This window comes from Anomaloglossus baeobatrachus, chromosome 2 (assembly GCF_048569485.1).
Source record: "Anomaloglossus baeobatrachus isolate aAnoBae1 chromosome 2, aAnoBae1.hap1, whole genome shotgun sequence".
NCBI lineage: Eukaryota > Metazoa > Chordata > Amphibia > Anura > Aromobatidae > Anomaloglossus > Anomaloglossus baeobatrachus.
Window position 1 is genome coordinate 636,783,726 of NC_134354.1, and position 20,253 is coordinate 636,803,978.

The 20,253-nt window shown below is 46.7% G+C and overlaps 1 protein-coding gene across 5 annotated transcripts in view; it reads right to left on the reverse strand.

Annotated features, from left to right (window-relative positions):
• Positions 1-20,253, reverse strand: part of NCKAP5L (NCK associated protein 5 like) — a 154,364-nt gene that overhangs the window by 23,000 nt on the left and 111,111 nt on the right. For all 5 annotated transcript variants that reach the window (XM_075336916.1, XM_075336917.1, XM_075336914.1 and 2 more), the window contains exons 5-8: positions 19,819-19,857; positions 9,801-9,920; positions 6,188-6,283; positions 1,939-4,433 (exon numbers count right to left, since the gene is read on the reverse strand). In XM_075336916.1, coding sequence (XP_075193031.1) covers positions 1,939-4,433; positions 6,188-6,283; positions 9,801-9,920; positions 19,819-19,857 — 2,750 coding nt within the window. The remainder of the gene's footprint in view (positions 1-1,938; positions 4,434-6,187; positions 6,284-9,800; positions 9,921-19,818; positions 19,858-20,253) is intronic.

A 20,253-nucleotide genomic window follows, 5' to 3' on the forward strand; every position in this document is an offset into this window, starting at 1 on the left:
AGTGTTGGAAGGTGCGTATGTCCATCAGTGTAACATGATTTTGGCACACGTGTGTTCTCCATGTGCTATCCATGATAACACACGGAGAGCAGGACATTTTTACTCAGCTGTCCCCGCTGCTGCTGTTTCCAGCCCTGCTGTTCCAGGTCCACGGTTCAGTGAATATGCATGAGCATAATGAGCGGGTCAGGAAGAAATTGACAGCAGCCCCGAAGACAGCAGCCCCGGAGACAGGTGAGTATAGAAAATCATTTTATTTCACAAGATGTGTTTTTTCCGGTACATGTCACACTGATGTCACACGGGCCATGTGACATCAGTGCTGCCGGATAAAAACTGACTTATCTCCTTGCAGAACACACAGACACATGTCCATGAAAAAACATTGATTTTAATGGATCTGTGTATGTCCGGGTCTCCGGTACATATGAAAAACAGATGTCATACGTACCAGAATCACGGACATGTGAAGGGGACCTTACGCTGTGTGCCAATGCTGCATTTTTTCCTACATTTATTCTAGCAGATTTTAATCAATATGCAAGGAAAACTGCATCCCAGCAAAGTCTATTAAAATTCTAAAGTGCAGTGCCCAGGTTGCAAGTTTTTTCCTTGCACATTTTGGGGTGGAAAAAACTGCACCAAACAATTGCCATGTCAATTGTTTCTTCGTTTTTCTCAGGAAAATCCCTATCTTAATGCATAAAAAAAAAACGCATCGAGAAGCGCAGCAAAAGCACACTTTTTCTGCAGCGTTTTTCATGCCAAGAGATGCAGTTTTAGGTGCAGAAAATCTGCACCTAAATCTGCAACATGGGAACATACTCTTACAGGAATAAACAAAAATATCTGGTATAGTATCTTTAAATGGTATCTGTCAGCAGTATTTCGACAAAACTTTTTATATACGCATGTAGCTCCTCCAAAGAAAAGTTCCCCAATCCCACATGGCCAGGCCCCTCCTCAGTTGCTGAGAAATCAGCATTATAATCGATAAGTAAATGAAGCTGAAGAGATATTTATAATTCTGAAGCCTCTATCACTCCAGCTCTATTTCCCTCCCAGTGCCGCCTCCTGCTGCTGCTTGACTGACCGCTCCTTTGACAGACGTCACACAGTATAGAGGCTGTCAGAGTAGTAGAAGGTAGCAGTGCTGGGAGCGGAATAGACCTGGAGTGAAAGGCTTTAGAGCTATAAAAAGCTGTTCAGCCTCATCTGTATATCAATTCAAATGCAAAAGTAACGGAGGAAAGGAATGACCATGTAAAAGTAATGCTACACTTGTATTTGAAAGAGCTCCATGCTGAAAAATTCCTTTTAAAGGGGTTGTCCACTACTTTTACATTGATTGTCTATCCTTAGGTCATCAATGTCTGATCGGCCAGCGTCCAACGCTCCGCACCCCCGCTGATCAGCTGTTGTTGATCTCCAAATGTAATCCATAGGAGGTGGATGTGCAGTACCCGGCCGTGGCCATGATCAGAAGACGGAGCAGCTCCAGAACTGAGCATTTCCAGCTGCCTGCTGCCGCTACCGGGATCGGTAACAGCTGATCGGCGGAGGCGCGGGGTGTTGAACCTCGGCTGATCAGACATTGATGACCTATGCCATAATTGGCTGGAATCAGTAGTGGCCCATAAAATACTGACTTTTACAAGACAAGCCAGATGCTAGAATTTAATGGACAGGATTTAACCACTAAGCCAAATTTTTAGCTCTGAAGAGGATGTTTGATATTTTTTATGCTTTTCAGATTTCCAAAATGAGATATAGTGGTACTTTTGATATACATGTTTTGTACATACTATCATCTCAAAGTTCATATATTTTATACAAGAAATAAAAAAAAAAAAATTAATGTCACCAGGGTCATTGGAACCATTTTAGGATGCATTTTACATTTTTTGGCGATATCAATTCTGAGGAGACCCCACTTACCGATTCAAGAGCTGTTGCATAAAGTTGTCAGCAGTCAAAGGTCTTGATGTTTCCCGTGTCTGATCTACAGACACAGCTGTGCGATTCTTATCAAGAGAAAGACCATTGATGTAGGCTCTCTCCTCCTGAAGAGCTTTTCGGAGATCCTCAGCTTTCTCCATTAACATGGAAATATTTAGGCTCTCACCTTTTCCATCCCTAGTCCGAGGAGAGCCACTCGCAGCTCGCTCTCTCTTATCCTCTTTCACACGCGCTGCATCAGGCCTACGACTTAGAGCAGGCAGTTTGCTTTTCTTTAAGCCAAACCAGCTTGCAATACCACTGGAATTACGTTGCTTAGGATCAGGAGCAGGTGCACGGTGCTGTTCCTGCAACCTCAACATGTTTTCTTTAATGCCCTTCATCACCTTTTCTTCAATGGCCGAATGCAAAGCACTCAATGGAAGATTTTCTGTGCCCTGCGAACCTGGACTACGGGGACATGCATACTCTGGGCAAGTGCTACTTTTCTTGCCTGCAACAGTGGACTGCATTCTCTGCTTCTCATCGTTTGTTAGAGTGGGTTGCCGTTGACTCGGTCTTAGCTCTTCACTTAGCGGTCGAGATACAAGAGGCTTTGCTGTTGCCCTACTTGGGGACTTTGCAGGGAGCTTTGTTGGACTTCCATGGGGGCTACGAGGAGACTTGCTTGGTACAGGTGGTGCACGGGATGGATTTCGTGGACCATGAGGTGAGCCCGGTGGGCAATTAGAAGTAGTCTGTCGAGTCCGAGCAGAATCAGATTTTTGTCCATGGTACCTTGGTGGATAGCTCTCTGTAGATCCAGGCTCAGGAGTCCTTAAACTGCTTACACCTACGGATCTTTTCATGGATGGACGAAGATCAGGGCCATCCGGTAACACCCTGTTTTCATCTGTTAATGCTACAGCAAGCTCTGTCTGTTGGTTGTCAGAGCTTCTTAACTTCCCAATTCTTTCTTTAAATGGGACAGGTCCAGCAGACTCAGTAGGTTTTCTGGAAGGAACATGCTTTTTCATGACTGGTGTGTTTGTCTGACCATTATGGTCAGTAGAAGAATTTACTTGGGAATGTACAAAAGGATTAGGGGAACAATTGGAGGAGCATACTTCAACTAGTTTGGGAGACAGGTCCATACCCTCAGTTTGGCTTGCAGTGGGAAGCACAGAATTTTTAGCAGGAACATTTTCATAGTCATGGGATTTTTTGGTGTAACACTGTATTCCAGGTCTATTTATTAAATTGTTTGACCTTTCTGTTTGTCCTTGCCTACTAGCGTCAGGATTAATAAATTCAGATGGAGAAGGTGGATCAGTTTCTGGCCCAGCTGATTCTTCTGCTGTCTTCCTACTAAGTCGTGGTGAAGGAAAAGCCTCATAATTATTGCTCCTACAGGGGATTTTAGAGGTTTGAGTCAGCTGAGGGCTAAGCCTCAGAGAGTTTGGATTTTGTAGTTTATCCCCTGAGCCTGGCAGTTTTAAAAACTTGAGAAACTTAGCTGGAGAAGGAATATGAGGAGTCCGAGGCTCAGAAGAAGGAATAAGTGCATCTTGTGCGTCAGGACAGGGAGGATTAGGAACTACCATCAATGACGGAGGACAATCATCCTGTTGCTCCTGCGCTCCATTTTTGTGGGGAAAAACAGATGTGTCCCTTGGCAAACTAACAGATGTTCCAGGAGAAGGAGGACATGAAGAGGAATGCCCATCAGAAGCATTCTCAGAACCAGACTGCTTTCCTGGTGAAGAAGACAGGGAGTCCCCCCTCTCTGTAACTGCTGGTGGTGTCACTGGCACACGTTGACTTTCTACCATATCTCGAAGGCCTCTGCTGTAACATGTTAATGAATGAAGATGCCCAGTGTGGCCCCTAGCAAAGCCAGTTCCATCTGAATAGCCCTCAATAGGGCCCCTTTTATCCACTGCTCCACGGGAGCACATACATGGCGCTAAACCCTTAGTCAAGTCTGTTAATGGCAACCGTTGCCGAATTTCACATGGAGGAGGTGGATCTCCAATGTCATCATCTGAAGATGATGAGCTTCCCTCTGCTTGACGTGATGACTGCTGAACATCTTCTCCTGATGCCAAACCAAGGTGTTCCCCTCCTCCTTCTCCAGGGCTACCTGCTGGTGGCTCCCGTTGTATGGGTTTCCACTTAAGTAACTCCTCCCAACCATTCTGAGCCAGAAGCAGACAAGAGGCCCAAGGCTCATCTCCACCATGCTCAGAAGGAGGTAAACCTTCACCATTCATGTATTCCAAGCCTTGGTCTGGTCTTACACGTAATCCATTCCCACTAGCTGATGATATTCCCCCAACAAACATTGGAGGTGTAGTGCATAGTGATCCACTCTGAGATCCCGTGGCTTCTAGCCTTCGTAGGACTTCTAAGATTTGAGCCTTTTTCCTGAGGAATGGTGACATGGCATCTAGAGAACGACATGATGATTGGGCCCGACCAGAACGCTGTTTGTCCTATTTAAGAAAAAAATAAAAAAATAATGTAGCTGTTCTATATATATATATATATATATATACGCACACACACACACACAGTTTCCACCCATATCCTGTCCACCGCCATTAACTTGAGAACGGCGGCAGCTATAGGCATAGAAGTGGTGCCTAGGTATAGTAAAGTAGCCATGCACTACGCAATGAAACCACTTATAGCGCCACCTGGTGCAAAACAACGGAGCAAGCATTTTTATCTCGAAAACGGAACGAGATAGAGAAAAAAGTGAAGTAAAAAATTGTAGGGCATCATCAATTCAATACGAATCGACACCTTGCATACAGAAATGCTATGATATGAAACCCATGACCCTCTCAAAACATTGAATGCTGGTCACGCATATGGCGCTCATTAAACTTTGATGCTCAAAGTGGCCACCATCAGCTGCAATGCACATCTGGACTCTGGACAGCATACTGTATCTTGCTGCACGTTGTGCAATATTGTAGGTGACACGTTTGCACAAGCATCTGTAATAAGTCGTCGTAGGTCCTGCAAGGTTGGTGGAGGGGTCACATACACCTGCTGTCTGATGTGACCTCACAGAAAGACGTCCAAAAGGGTCAGGTCAGGTGAGCGTGGAGGCCACTCCACGCAGCCAACATACCCAATGACTTGTAGGAAGGTCTCCTTGAGGTATCGCTTCACACGTTCTAAATCATAGCATTTCTGTATGCAAGTTGTCGATTCGTATTGAATTGATGATGCCCTACAACTTTGTAATTCACTTTTTTCTTCTACCTCGTTCCGTTTTCGAGATAAAAATGCTAACTCCATGGTTTTCCATGAGGTGGCGCTATAGGTGGTTTCATTGCGTAGTGCATGGATACTTTACTATACCTAGACACCACTTCTATGCCTATAGCTGCCGCCGTTCTCAAGTTAATGGCGGTGGACAGGATATGGGTGAACACACTGTATATAGTTATACAAACTGTGCAACGAGTAAAAATATTAAGTTTTCTGAAAAGTAAAAGAAGCAAATTATGTAATTTGCAAAACTTTCAAAACAAATAAATAATCACTTTTAGCATTCACACCATAAATACAAGTGTATTTTTAAGGGTACGTGCCCACGATCACGAGACACTAAGTTCTAGACACAGTTCCTTTTGCGGAGATGCTAAAGTTCTTCATGGGAGAACCTAGCATCCGTGCCCACGATCAGGATTCTGGGTGCACCAGATTTTTGGTGTGTTTTCCTGCCTTGGACACTCGTGCAGGCATAAATTGACATGCTGCAACTCAAAAAGCCGTGCGCATGTCCGTTTACGCTGCGTAGAAAAGAAGCACAGTGGGCAAGAGATTTTTTTATCAATCCCATTCACTGTGCTCGTACTGTACAACGCAGTGCTTTAGACACAGCGAAAACACACTGCATCCAAAACACTACCAACACAGATTGTGGGTATGTACTCTAAAGGGGCCAGATTTGGCACCCTTTAAACATTAAAAATACTCAATATGTTATTCCTGCATATTGATTTGAACACAACATTTACCAGCAGCTTATCTGCAGGGGAATAGAGGATTAAGTATGCTAAAATGATTTAAAAAATTGCTAGTTAATCCCTCAGAAAACTAAGTTCAACCCATTTTCATCTAATGAGTATAACCAGCCTCATGTGATCTCCCATGTTCCCTGAATTGCATGCAACATTCAGAAAAGTGAAGAGTCAATTATATTTTTTACATGCAAATTGTATTTCTTTACCTCTCTCTGCATTCCACATTGTCCCAATGGAAGGGAGACTGATATCCTGTCAAGGTCCCCTCCCTGGGAGTCAGACAGGGCCTGCAATGGGTGTAACTATATTCGAAAATAAATATAGAATGAGTAAAGCCATTTACTAAAACAAAAGGGCAAAGAGAAAATATTGCAATTTATATGACACTGAGAAAAGCAATGTTCCTTTTAGAATTTTAAGAATTAACTTCACAGTTTACTTCAAAAGTCCATTTCATGTGCAGCGTGAGAAGGGTAGAAGTACCGTATTTTTCAGACTATAAGACGCACTTTTTCCCCCCCAAATGTTGGGGAAAAGTGGGGGGTGCGTCTAAGGGTCTGAATGTAGGGCATGGCTGCGGGGAATGAGGGTGCTGCGGTGGAGCGGGTCATCGGGGGCACAAGCAGGCTGTAGCAGCGCCTACCATGACCACGTGGGCCCGCTCATTACATATGCACGCCCATCCTCCCGCCCATCTCTCAGCGCTGAAGCCGGGGCTGATAGGTGGGCGGGATGATGGGCGGGGAAGCGCGCATAATTAACAGCCGGCCGTGATCACTCCTGGCAACTACAGCCTGCAATGATCATGCTCGGCTGTATTCACTGGCCCCCGCGCATCATCATCATCAGCGCGGGGTGCAGTGAATCAATGTACTCACCGTTCCCCTGCAGCCTCGCTATGTCCTCCAGTCTGCCGGCTGCACTGTGTGGACTGGAGACTAGCGGTGCTCACAGCGATGACGTCATCGCTGTGCGCACGTGTGTCTTCACAGCCGCGGCGGCAGACTGGAGGACATCGCAGTGCTGCAGGGAACATGGCCGGCTCAATACAGCACTGCCGGCACAGACAGGAGGAGGAGCGACGCTGCGTGGAACAAGGAAAGGTGAGTGTAAACGTTTATTTATTTTTTTGTGTGCCACAGGATGGGGGTATATGAGCAGGATGATGGCATATAGCAGGATGATGGGGGTATATGAACAGGATGATGGGGCCATACACCAGGATGATGGCATATAGCAGGATGATGGGGGTATATGAGCAGGATGATGGGGGTATATGAGCAGGATGGGAGCACATACCAGGATGCAGTATATAGCAAGATGGGGCTATACCAGGATGAGGGACATAAATATATTCACAAGGCAGGAGAATCATTACCAGGATGGGGTACCTTAGTAGAGAATTTGGGGATATTACACAGTGTCAGCAGCAGATCCTCGCCCCATAACAGTGTGTCATGAGCACATTTTTTGCTTAAAATTTTATTTTCCTATTTTCCTTCTCTAAAACCAGGGTGTGTCTTATGGTACGGTGCGTCTTATAGTCCGAAAAATACGGTAACTATGGGTCCTTTTACACGTGAAGATAACTTTGCATCGATGCACATTTTTACGGAGTGTAAAGTGTTTTAATGTTTAACAGGCCTTAATTTGTAACAGCAATTTGTCTTTTTTTGTAGTTTCAATGCTTGTAAAATGGCTTATATTTTCTTCTAATCCCACTGCTAATTTCTGATTATACTGGAGGATTTGATGCCGACAAATGATAATTTTTAGACCATGATAAAGAAGCAATATCTCACTTATTAATCCAGTGATAGCTAACCTATGACATGTGTGTCAGTGGTGACACGCTGAGCCATTTTTGCTGGCACGTACGGCAGGCAGCCACATCCTGATCTATAAGACAAATCGCAACCGCCGGTGATTTAACTAGAACTGCATGTGTGGCTAAACTGTTCTGAAATGACCGGCCCATGGGATTCGCACATGCAGTCCCAATTAAAACACCGGCGGACGCAGCTTGTTTTATACATGGGGATGCGGCCGCCAGGGATTTGTGTTCTGTACTTTTAATCAGGGTCCTGAGTGAGGAGTGCTTACGTACCACGCGCAATGTAACACGCCTCTCTACCCCAGAGGTCTCAAACAAGCAGCCCTAGACACCTTCTTGCTGCCCGCAGGCCCCCTGACGATAGCGGCCCTATGCTGGGGGCCACAGTTATCTGCGCTTCACTTCAGACGATTTCCAACGCTGCTCACAGGAACGCTCTTGCAGAGCTTGACCAAGGCAGCTGCCGGCCAGAGTCCAGCAGGTGACATCTTCTGCAGAGCTTTCATCTACGCGGCAGCAGAAATCATCTGAAGTAAAGCGCAGATGGCTGCGGCTGCCAGCATAGGGTCGCGATCGTCTGGGGGCCTGTGGGCCGCAAGAAGCAAGAAAGACGACACCGAGGGAATGGAGGACAGGTGAGAAGAATTTTTTTTTTTTTAAAATGTGTGTATGTGAAAACGGCATAATATGGCATAAATAGAGGACATTACTACAGGATGGGCACAAGATAGGCACATTACTACAGGATGGGGCATTGCTAAAGGAAGGGGACAAGATGGGTACATTACTACAGGATAAAGACAAGGATGAGCACATTACTACAGGATGGGGAAAAGAATGGGCACATTACTACAGGATGGGTTATTGCTAAAAGAAGGGGACAAGATGAGCACATTACTACAGGATAAGGACAAGAATGGGCACATTACTACAGGATGGGGACAAGAATGGGCACATTACTACAGGATGGGGACCAGAATGGGCACATTACTACAGGATGGGGATAAGAATGGGCACATTACTACAAGATGAGGAAAAGGATGGGCACATTACTACAGGTAACAAGTTGGGCATATTACCATAGGGGACAAGAAATGCAAATTACTATAGGGGACATTACTACAGAGGACAAGATGGGCACATTATCATGACTGCTGGGGTGGGGGAAGAGGAGATAAATGACTGCTTGGTGGAGGAGAGAGGAGATAATCATTATCATTACCATTATCAGATAACTTATTAGAGCTAAATATCACAAAATTATGGATATTTCTAGAAGTGATACGACCCGAGCTATGCGCGTTTTTTGGTTTGTTTTTTTTTACAAATTTTGACATATCAAGCGCAAAAGAATTGCCATCACTGTGTTAAGCAATTACTGCCATGTTTTCACTTTGCAGTGATTTGAAATGTTTGTTTGTTCAGTCAAGTGATTTTTTTTCTTTTTAAAATTTTAGACAATCATAATTAATTTCTTTTAGGGTTCTGATCATTTTCATTAAAAATGAAGCAATTTGCTCACAAATATTTTACAATTTTGTGTTTAGAGCTCATATATGTTTTATGTTAACAGACTAAAACCCTGTGTAGAGAGTTTTTGCATGGAGAAGATGCTTCATTTTTCATACCGGATTTATTTTTACATGAATAAAAGTGTTCATGGACCATTTTTGTTTAAGTGGAAAACTCCTTTACAAATGAATTTGTTGGATGCTTTTTACTTAGTTTATGGAGTAAAAAAAAAAACAAAAAGTGACTAAAATAATACATAGTGCTACACAGTCTTAATGTGGCTGTCTGGTCAGCTAATCAGTGTATTTTCATACATACAATTATAATCTGATGACAAATGAGAATATTTCACTTGAAACAGAAATGGACACTATAAATAAATGAAGGTGCTGCGGTAGCAGACACACGTCAAATGAAATAAACTCAACCGTGTGCCTCGTACGCAACCTGTTTTCCATGGTAACAGCTCTTACCTCCGGGGATGATCCCGAGGAGCGTTGCAACTTCTGGTGAAAGAGGTCACTCAGCGCTTTGTTCTGGCGCTCAAGGTCAAACACCCTTTTTTTCAGTTTAATACATTCTTCCCGAAGATCCTGAAGAGAAAAAAAGATAAAAAAAGATCTTACGGATACTAAAAGATTGGAGAAAAAAAAATAAAAAATCAAGAAAAAGAGAATTTTGTTACTTACCGTAAATTCTTTTTCTTATAGTTCCGACATGGGAGACCCAAACCATGGGTGTATAGCTACTGCCTCCGGAGGACACACAAAGTACTACACTCAAACGTGTAGCTCCTCCCTCCGGGCTATATACACCCCCTGGATGACAATCTACCCAGTTCAGTGCAAAAGCTGAAGGAGGACATCCACCCATAGGTAGAGATAGAGTAAAACTCGGCAAGACCAGAACTCTGTCTACTAACAACAGCCGGTGAAACACACGGAACAAAAAACTGCCAACAGGCAACAGGGAGGGTGCTGGGTCTCCCATGTCGGAACTATAAGAAAAAGAATTTACGGTAAGTAACAAAATTCTCTTTTTCTTTATCGTTCCTTATGGGAGACCCAAACCATGGGACGTTCCAAAGCAGTCCATGGGTGGGAAATAAACCAAACTGAGAAGTAGGCAAAACCTAACTTCACAAATGGGCGACAGCCGCCTGAAGAATGCGTCTGCCCAAGCTCGCATCTGCCGAAGCATGAGCATGCACTTGGTAGTGCTTCGAAAAAGTGTGCAGACTGGACCACGTGGTAGCCTGACAAACCTGCTGAGCCGTAGCCTGGTGCCTGAAAGCCCAGGAGGCACCGACAGCTCTGGTCGAGTGCGCCTTAATCCCCGGAGGAGGAGGCACCCGAGAACACTGGTAGGCATCGCTGATAGCCGACCTGATCCAACGAGCTAGGGTCGGTTTAGAAGCAGCGAGACCCTTGCGCTGACCAGTGGTTAGCACAAAAAGTGAGGTGCACCGCCTAAAAACGGCGGTGCGTGACACATAGATTCGGAGCGCCCGCACCAAATCTAAGGAGTGCAACGCCTTCTCAAAACGATGCACAGGGGCCGGACATAGAGAAGGCAATGAAATGTCCTGGTTAAGGTGGAAAGGAGACACCACCTTAGGGAGAAAGTCCGGAGTCGGACGAAGAACCACCTTGTCTTGGTGAAACACCAAAAAGGGAGATTCCGAAGAGAGCGCAGCCAAATCAGAAACTCTCCTGAGAGAAGTTATGGCTACTAGAAAAACAACTTTCTGTGAAAGTCTAGACAAAGGAACCTCCCTGAGAGGCTCAAAGGGGGGTTTCTGTAAGGCCGTGAGGACCAGATTAAAGGTCCCAGGGATCCAAGGGCCGCCGGTAAGGAGGAATGATGTGAGATGCGCCCTGCATGAATGTGCGCACCTGAGCCAGTCGGGCGATATGCCGCTGGAACAATACCGACAAAGCAGACACCTGTCCCTTGAGGGAATTGAGGGACAGACCTAGCTGTAGACCAGACTGTAGAAAAGACAGGATGGTCGGTAAGGAGAACGGCCAAGGAGCATGGTCGGAAGAGCGACACCAGGACAGGAAAATCTTCCAAGTCCTGTGGTAAATCTTGGCCGAGGAAGACTTCCGAGCCTGAGTCATGGTGGAGATGACCTCAGAGGGAATGCCTGAAGCCGTCAGGATCCAGGACTCAAGAGCCACGCCGTCAATCTGAGAGCCGCAGAATTCTGGCGGAAGAACGGACCTTGAGAGAGAAGGTCTGGGCGGTCCGGGAGATGCCACGGCACCTCTACGGACAGACGGAGCAGGTCTGGGTACCAAGCTCGCCTGGGCCAGTCCGGAGCAATGAGAATGACTCGACGGCCCTCCGTCCTGTTCTTGCGCAGAACCCTGGGCAAGAGCTCTAGAGGGGGAAACACATAGGCCAGACGGAACTGAGACCAATCTTGAACCAGTGCGTCTGCTGCGAAGGCTTGAGGATCGTGGGAGCGAGCCACGTAAACCGGAACCTTGTTGTTGTGCCGGGATGCCATTAGATCCACTTCCGGAGTGCCCCACTTGCGGCAGATTGATCTGAACACTGACGGATGCAGGGCCCACTCGCCGTTGTCCACGGTTTGACGGCTGAGATAATCGGCCTCCCAGTTTTCCACGCCTGGGATGTGGACTGCAGATATGGTGGACTTGGAGTCCTCCGTCCACTGGAGGAATCGTTGAACCTCCAACATCGCCAGACGGCTGTGAGTCCCGCCCTGGTGATTGATGTAGGCAACCGCTGTCGCGTTGTCCGACTGAACCCGAATGTGCCTGCCCGCCAACAGGTGGTGAAAGGCTAGGAGAGCTAGAAACACAGCTCTGATCTCCAGCACATTGATCGAGAGGGCTGATTCAGACGGAGTCCAAGTGCCCTGTGCTCGGTGATGGAGAAATACTGCTCCCCAACCGGAGAGGCTGGCATCCGTGGTGAGTTTCACCCAGGACGGAGTCAGGAAGGAGCGTCCCTGTGAGAGAGAGAGGGGCCGAAGCCACCACTGAAGAGAGCTCCTGGCCTGTGATGACAGAGCCACCAGCCTGTGCAAGGAAGAGATCCGCTTGTCCCAAAAGCGGAGAATGTCCAGCTGCAGGGGACGCAGATGGAACTGGGCAAAGGGAACCGCTTCCATTGACGCCACCATCTGACCCAGCACCTGCATGAGGTGTCTGATGGAATGACGGCGGTGCCTCAACAGAGAGCGCACCGCCAGACGAAGGGACTGCTGTTTGACTAAGGGCAACTTGACAAGTGCCGGCAGAGTCTCGAATTGCATCCCTAGGTACATAAGTACCTGGGTCGGGGTCAGAGTGGACTCGGGCAGGTTGACAAGCCACCCGAACTGAACTAGCGTGGCGAGAGTGAGAGAGACACTCCGCTGGCAGTCTACACTGGATGAGGCCTTGACTAGAAGGTCGTCCAGGTAAGGAATCACTGCCAACCCCTGGAGGTGCAGGACCGCAACCACTGCTGCCATGACCTTGGTGAACACTCGAGGGGCCGTGGCTAAGCCAAAGGGAAGAGCCACGAATTGGAAATGTACCTCTCCGATTGCAAAGCGTAGCCAACGCTGGTGTGAGACCGCAATAGGCACATGCAGATAGGCATCTCTGATGTCGATGGATGCCAGAAAATCTCCTTGGGTCATTGAGGCAATGACCGATCTCAGAGATTCCATGCGAAAGTGCCGCACCTGAACATGCTTGTTGAGAAGCTTGAGATCCAGGATGGGCCGGAAGGAACCGTCCTTCTTGGGGACTAGAAAGAGGTTTGAGTAGAAACCGCTGAACCGTTCCCGGGCGGGGACCGGAACAATTACCCCGTTGCCCTGCAGGGATGCCACGGCCTGAGAGAAGGCGGCGGCTTTGGAGCAGGGGGGTGTGGACAGAAAAAATCTGTTTGGCGGGCTGGAAGAAAATTCTATCCTGTAGCCGTGGGAGATGATATCCCGCACCCACTGATCGGCGACGTGTTCAAACCACACGTCTCCAAAGTGGGAGAGCCTGTCACCGACCAAGGACGTTGCTGGCGCAGCCAGATAGTCAAGAGGAGGCTGTCTTAGTGGCAGCGGCTCCTCCGGTCTTTTGAGGACGCGGCTTTGCGCGCCAGTTCGATTTACGATCCTTGGCTGCGGTAGTGGACGAGGTCGAGGGCTTAGAGGATGACCAGTTAGAGGAACGAAAGGAACGAAACCTCGATTGGATCCTGCCCTGGACAGGTTTCCTGGCTTTAGTTTGTGGCAAGGAAGTACTCTTCCCGCCAGTAGCTTCCTTAATTATGTCATCCAGCTGTTCCCCAAACAGCCGGGACCCAGCAAAAGGGAGACTCGCAAGGTACTTCTTAGAGGAAGCATCTGCTTTCCACTCTCGAAGCCACAAGATCCTGCGGATCGCGAGGGAGTTAGCGGAGGCCACCGCCGTGCGGTGAGAAGCCTCCAGGATGGCAGACATGGCGTAGGATGCAAAAGCCGAAGCTTGAGAAGTTAAGGCATCACTCTCAGGAATAGAGTCCCTGGTAAGGGAATGTATCTCCTCCAGGGAGGCAGAGACTGCCTTAAGAGCCCACACTGCCGCAAAAGACGGGGAGAACGAGGCTCCTGCCGCCTCATATACAGACTTGGCCAAAAGGTCAACCTGGCGGTCAGTGGGATCCTTAAGAGAGGTGCCATCAGCCACAGCTACGACTGTGCGGGCTGAGATTCTGGACACCGGAGGGTCTACCTTTGGGGACTGGGCCCATTCCTTAACCACCTCTGGTGGAAAAGGAAAACGGTCATCTGAACTACGCTTCGGAAAACGTTTGTCAGGACAGGCCCTGGGCTTGGTAACAGTGGTCTGAAAGCTGGAGTGGTAAAAAAACATACTCCTAGGTTTCTTAGGCGAGATAAACTGGTGCATCTCTACCAGAGAGGCTTGTTCCTCTGAGTCTGGTGGGTTGAGGTTCAGTACGGAGTTAATGGACGCAATCAAGTCACTAACATCCGCATCACCCTCAGACAAGTCAATGGGGTACATAGAGGTAGCGTCTGAGCCCACAGTAAACGAATCCTCCTCGCCCTGTACCTCGGCACGTGAATCAGAGCCGTGGGAAGAGGAAGGCGAAGGGTCCCTGCGTCTCCGTTTAGGGGGACGGGGTCCTGGGACATGCTCTGAGAGCTCTGCAGAGCTAGGAGCAGCAGAAGCACCCTGAGAAGGGGGCTGATGCATGGTCAGCAGTGTCCGGGACAGCTGCCCCATGGAGTCGGCAAAAGACTGGGAAATAGCTTGTGAAAAGGATGCTACCCAAGCCGGGGGTTCAGCCACCGGGGCCGGAGCAGCCGGAGGGACCCCTGAGGAGGCTCCAGGCTGAGACACAACCATATTAGCACAGGCATCACAATGTGGGTATGTGCTTGGCTCTGGCAGAATGAGCTTACATGCAGTGCATATAGCGTACATGTTTGCAGCCTTGCTCCGGGTGACAGACATGCTGCTGAGGTGGAAGCTCCGCAGCAAGCAAACACTCCTGTAGAATGTCCTGAGAGTGTAATAAAAAAGCCCACAACCAGAGGTTGTGGCTTACCAGATCGCTCTCTGTGTGCCCTCCGGATTCCACAGCTCAAAGCCCAAGTGAAGCGTCAGCCCTCCTAAACAGCAGCAGCTGCAGCATCCAGCGCCGTCCAGTGTAAGAACGCTGAGAAAATGGCGCTGGAAGGAGGAGGGGGGCGGGAGGCCAAGAGCGGGAAAACGGAGGGCCAGGGAGAGATGCAGAGAGAGATACAGGGGAGGGAACATCTCCCCAGAGAGGAGTGCCCTCCCCTCTGCTGGCCGAGCGGTGGGCGGCGCCACGCTATGCCTCTGTATGCATGACATGCAGAGAAGCCGAAACCGAAACTAGGCCCAAACTGAAGTCGGGGCCTAGATTTTAAAAAGCGGCCGACGAGCAGGCACCTTCGGCGCGGTTCTCAGGGGAAACCCCCAGAACCGGCCGGAATTTACAGTAACGATAAAACACATACTGTCCCCCTAATAAAAGTACCCGGGACCCCTGAAAAACGTCTCAATACTTAGCTTTTGAGACGCAGGGCCAGTCCCTGAGGGGGGGTGAACGCTCCTTCCAGCAGGAACCAGACAGGGCTGCGGATGGAGACCGGTCTCCTGCAAGCAGAGAGGACCGTGACTGCTCCCACTTCAAACCAGAGCCTCTCAGAGGATGTGAAGGAGCACGGCATGTGAAGGCTCCAGCCTTGTAAAGTCAACCTTAACAGCACCGCCGACAGAGTGGGGTGTGAAGGGACATGCCGGGAGTCCAGACTGGACCCGCTTTTCTTCCAAATCTTGAAAATCAAAATAAAAATGAAAAAAATATCAGAGAATGCAAGTGTGTGTATCCTCCTGAAACACAAAGCATTGAACTGGGTAGATTGTCATCCAGGGGGTGTATATAGCCCGGAGGGAGGAGCTACACGTTTGAGTGTAGTACTTTGTGTGTCCTCCGGAGGCAGTAGCTATACACCCATGGTTTGGGTCTCCCATAAGGAACGATAAAGAAAAGGAACTGAAGGCTGTGGATGAAACTTATATAAAAAGACATAAAAGTACATAAGGATTCATTAAAACTAAAATAAATTATGACTATTTCCAAATGCTTTATACAAATAGGAAATAATTTTGAGATATAAATCACAACTGTTTATTGTATTGCTTGTTTTGGTTACATTTTTCTTTTTTTTAAAAAACAGAAAATGGCTTCACAAATATTTTCACACACTTTTTAAGCAGTATAAAAGCTGTACTATATCCATTATATTACATAATAAGAAAAAAATGTTATGAGATCATAAATCCTTAAAGGGTGAATGACATTTGCCCTGGCCATGTTTTATAGGTCTGCCCATGAGTTTTTAAGAATGCCAAGAGAGTCAGACAATGTAAATTATCACAAAAAAAAAAAAAGAATACACCCCTCACATTTTTGTAAATATTTTATTAGATCTTTTAATGGGACACCACTGAAGATACAATGTAAAGTAGTCAGCATACCGCTTGTTTAAGGCTGCTTTCACACATCGGGTTTTTGCTGAGCGGCACAATATGGCGCTTTGCAGAAAAAATGCAACAGGTTTTTTTTTGCCGCCGATTGTGTTTTTCCGCATAGACTTGCATTAGCACTGTATTGTGTCGCATGGCCTTGTGTTGCGTCCGTTTTAGCCCATGCGGCGGCCGGATGGAACGTTAGCTGGCACGTTTTTTTGTGTGGTGAAAAAAACCGCATTGTGCCGGATCCGGCGCGATTTACAATGCAAGCCTATGGACGCCGGATGTGGCGTCCTGTGGCAAAAACTGCCGCCGGATGCAGTTTTTTGCACGCATGCTCAGTATTAAGCCGCATCCGTCAAAAAACGGACGGGCCGCATGGAAAAACGTATGCAACGGATCAGTTTTTTTTCGCTGCATCCGTTGCATAGGTTTTTGAGCCGGATTGAACCGCACTGCAAAAACCGGATGTGTGAAAGCAGCCTAAGGCTGACTTCACATATCCAGTAATCATCCGTTGGAACGGATCCAGCAGCAATCCGTTGGAAAAAAGGTTGTACAAACATAACTTTGGATATTTGCAAAACCGATTTTTTTTTCCCAACATGGGAGTTTATGGAAAACAAATCCGTTAACTGATTATTTTCCATTTAAAACAGATCCAGTAAGAAAAAGGATGCTTTACACATGAAAGAGAAAAACAAATGGCTGAATAGCTATCGGTTAACAAACCCTTTTTCCATAGACTTCCATGTCAACAAAAAACCACTTGCTGCAAAAATCTTTTTCAGCGGACAAGAAAGTTGTGTTTGTACAACTTGTTGCCAACGGATTTCTGCTGGATTCATTCTAACAAATGATTACTTGACATGTGAAGTCAGCCTAGCAGTGTAAATTTGGTGTGCCCTCTAAGCAACAACACACAATCACTAATGCCCAAACCGCTGGCAACAAAAGTGAGAACACACCTAAGTGAAAATGGCTAAATTATACCCAATTAACCATTTTCCTTCCCCGGTGTCATGTGACTCATTAGTGTTAAAAGGTATCAGGGGTGAATAGGGTGCAGGTATTGTAAATTTGGTGTTATGGCTCACACACTCTCATACTGGTCACTGAAAGTTCAACATGGCACCTCATGGCAAAGAATTCTCTCAAAATCTGGAAAACGAATTGTTGCTCTACATAAAGATAGCCTAGGCTATAAGAAGATTGCCCACAGCCTGAAACTGAGCTGCATCAAGGTGGCCAAGACCATACAACAGTTTAACAAGACAGGTTCCACTCAGAACAGGCCTCGCCATGGGTCGACCAGGGAAGTTGAGTGCACGTGCTCAGCGTCATGTCCAGAGGTTATCTTTTTTTTAAATAGATGTATGAGCGCTGCCAGCATTGCTTTAACGTAAAGGGGTGACTGTGGGTCAGCCAGTCAGTGCTCAGACCATACGCTGCAAACTCTCAGTAAATTGGTCTGCATGGCTGTCATCCCAGAAGTCTCTTCTAAAAGATGATGCACAAAAAAGCCTGCAAACAGTTTGAGGAAGACAAGCAGACTAAGGACATGGATTACTGGAACTAAGAACTGTGGACTTGATGAGACCGAGATAAACCTATTTGGTTAGGATGGTAAACCGCATGTGTGGTGACAAGCAGGTGAGGAGTACAAAGAAAAGTAAGCCTTGAATACAGTCAAGAATGGTGGTGGGAGTGTTATGAGGGCTGCCGGCTGTGGGGAGCTAAGATTCATTGAAGAAACCATGAATGCCAACATGTACTGTGAAATACTGAAGCGTAAGAGTATGATTCCCTCCCTTTGAGAAACTGGGCTACAGGGCAGTATTCCAACATAACGACCCCAAAACACAACTCCAAGACAACCATTGACTTGTTTAGGAAACTGAGGGGAAAAGTGATGGACTGGGCAAGGTCTCCTGACCTAAACACTATTTAGAATCTGTGGGGCATCCTCAAATGGAAGGTGGAAGAGCTCAAGGTCTCTAACATCCACCAACTCCATGATCTCTTCATGGAGGAGTGGAAAAGGACTCCGTTGGCTCCTGTGAAGCTCTAGTGAACTCCATGCCTCAGTTAAGGCAGTACTTGAAAAGAATGGTGGCCACACAAAATATTAACACTTTTGGCACAATTTGGTCATTTTCACTTAGGGGTGTATTCACTTTTGTTGCCTTTTTTATATTAATGGCTGTGTGTTGAGTTAGAGGGCACACCAAATTTACACTGTTATACAAGCTGTACACTGACTACTTTACATTTTTCTAAATACTTTTTTATATCTTTTCATGGACAGCACTGAAGAAACACTTTGATATAATGTAGAGGGTGTACTCACTTTTGTGATATACTGTATAATCCAACGTGCATATGTAACAGGGCTCTGAACTCGTTTACCAGCCCCTGAAAACCTCAGGTCGATGTAGAGAATAGTGAACATATTGTTGTTGTGTTTATGCTTATGTTGCACATGTGGCCATCCAGAGGCCGGTTTAGGTACTGCTAATGTGCAAGATATTAGAGGTTGCCTAGTGATAGGAGTAGCAAGATGGTGAACAGTTAAGAACAGTGGGAGACGTTTTAGGTCAATATATAGACAGAGACAAAGTTTGGCTTGGGAGAGTAGTGTAAAGAAGAATTAACTGGTAGTGTGCAAGTCAGCAAGTACTTCAGGTTTGGAGAACGGGTGTCCGTGGCAGGACCCAAAACCATAAACTAACATAGGACGGAACAGTCCCATTGTAGGGAGTACCAGACCATAATTCGGGTATCCTGGGTCGCAGCTGTGTCTAGCGGTACTAGTCCTATAACAGGGGACTGACACACTTGGGAGAATCGGTCGGCACAGAGAATCTAGTGCATGAACTCTGTCCGCCGGCAGTGCAGGTAGGCAGTAACCATTAGTGGCCCTCAGGGCTGTGCTCGACCATGTCAGAGCGGGACTTTGACTTTACTGGGTGAAACTGTGGTGTCAGAAAGTGAAGTAGAGGACAGTGTAATAGCAGCAGCAGTACCAGGAACTATGGCGCAGTCTGCAGTAGAAGGGTGCTTTGAAGAGAACCATTCCTACAATGTTCAAGTGTTGTGCCCACAGTAATGTTGTGACTGAAATACTGTGCATAACTGTTAGTAAAAGACTGTTGAATAAGAAAATTGAATCTTGGTCCCTCAATCCATGGCAGGAATCTCCTGAACCGCTCAGAGACCTGCATAGATGTATGTCTTCCACACACAAAGTCCACACACCCAACTAGGGACCCTGCCAACCACCCCTTGCTCTGTGGAGAGGACCAAGGTGCGGGCCCAAGAGGGAGAAGGGCCAAGTCACAGAAGAAGGACCCAGTCCAGGCTGTGGCCCCGGCCATCCCGCTACACATACATGTACAAAAGCACTACAAAGCTGCAATGAATAACCAAAAATCATAAAAACAAACAAAACTCAATTACTTACCTTTTGATTTAAAAGTGCCTGAACAACATGGTTTGCTACCTAAAATATGAAACATTAAAACATCATTTAGATGAAAAAACACTTGCAAATTGCAGATATAACAGTAGTCCCATAATAAAATAATTTAGCATAACAATTCTTTGTTTTTAGTCCGCTCTCTGAAATGGCATCACAGTAACAGGTAACACCTCTATACATAGTATATATCATAGGATCCACCATTCATAATAGGGGATGGCATAGCTCACCTCCTCTCCTCCCTACACTATGATTTTTGCATAGATTAGAGCATGCTCTGATAATACTTCTATATAAAAAAAAAAAAAGAACATCCATCTCACCAGGCGAGCCCATAACGGGTATTCTAGCTACACAAACGCATCAACTATTTATTAAAAGAGTGAGAAATGCTCGGTTATTCCCTTCATTCTCACA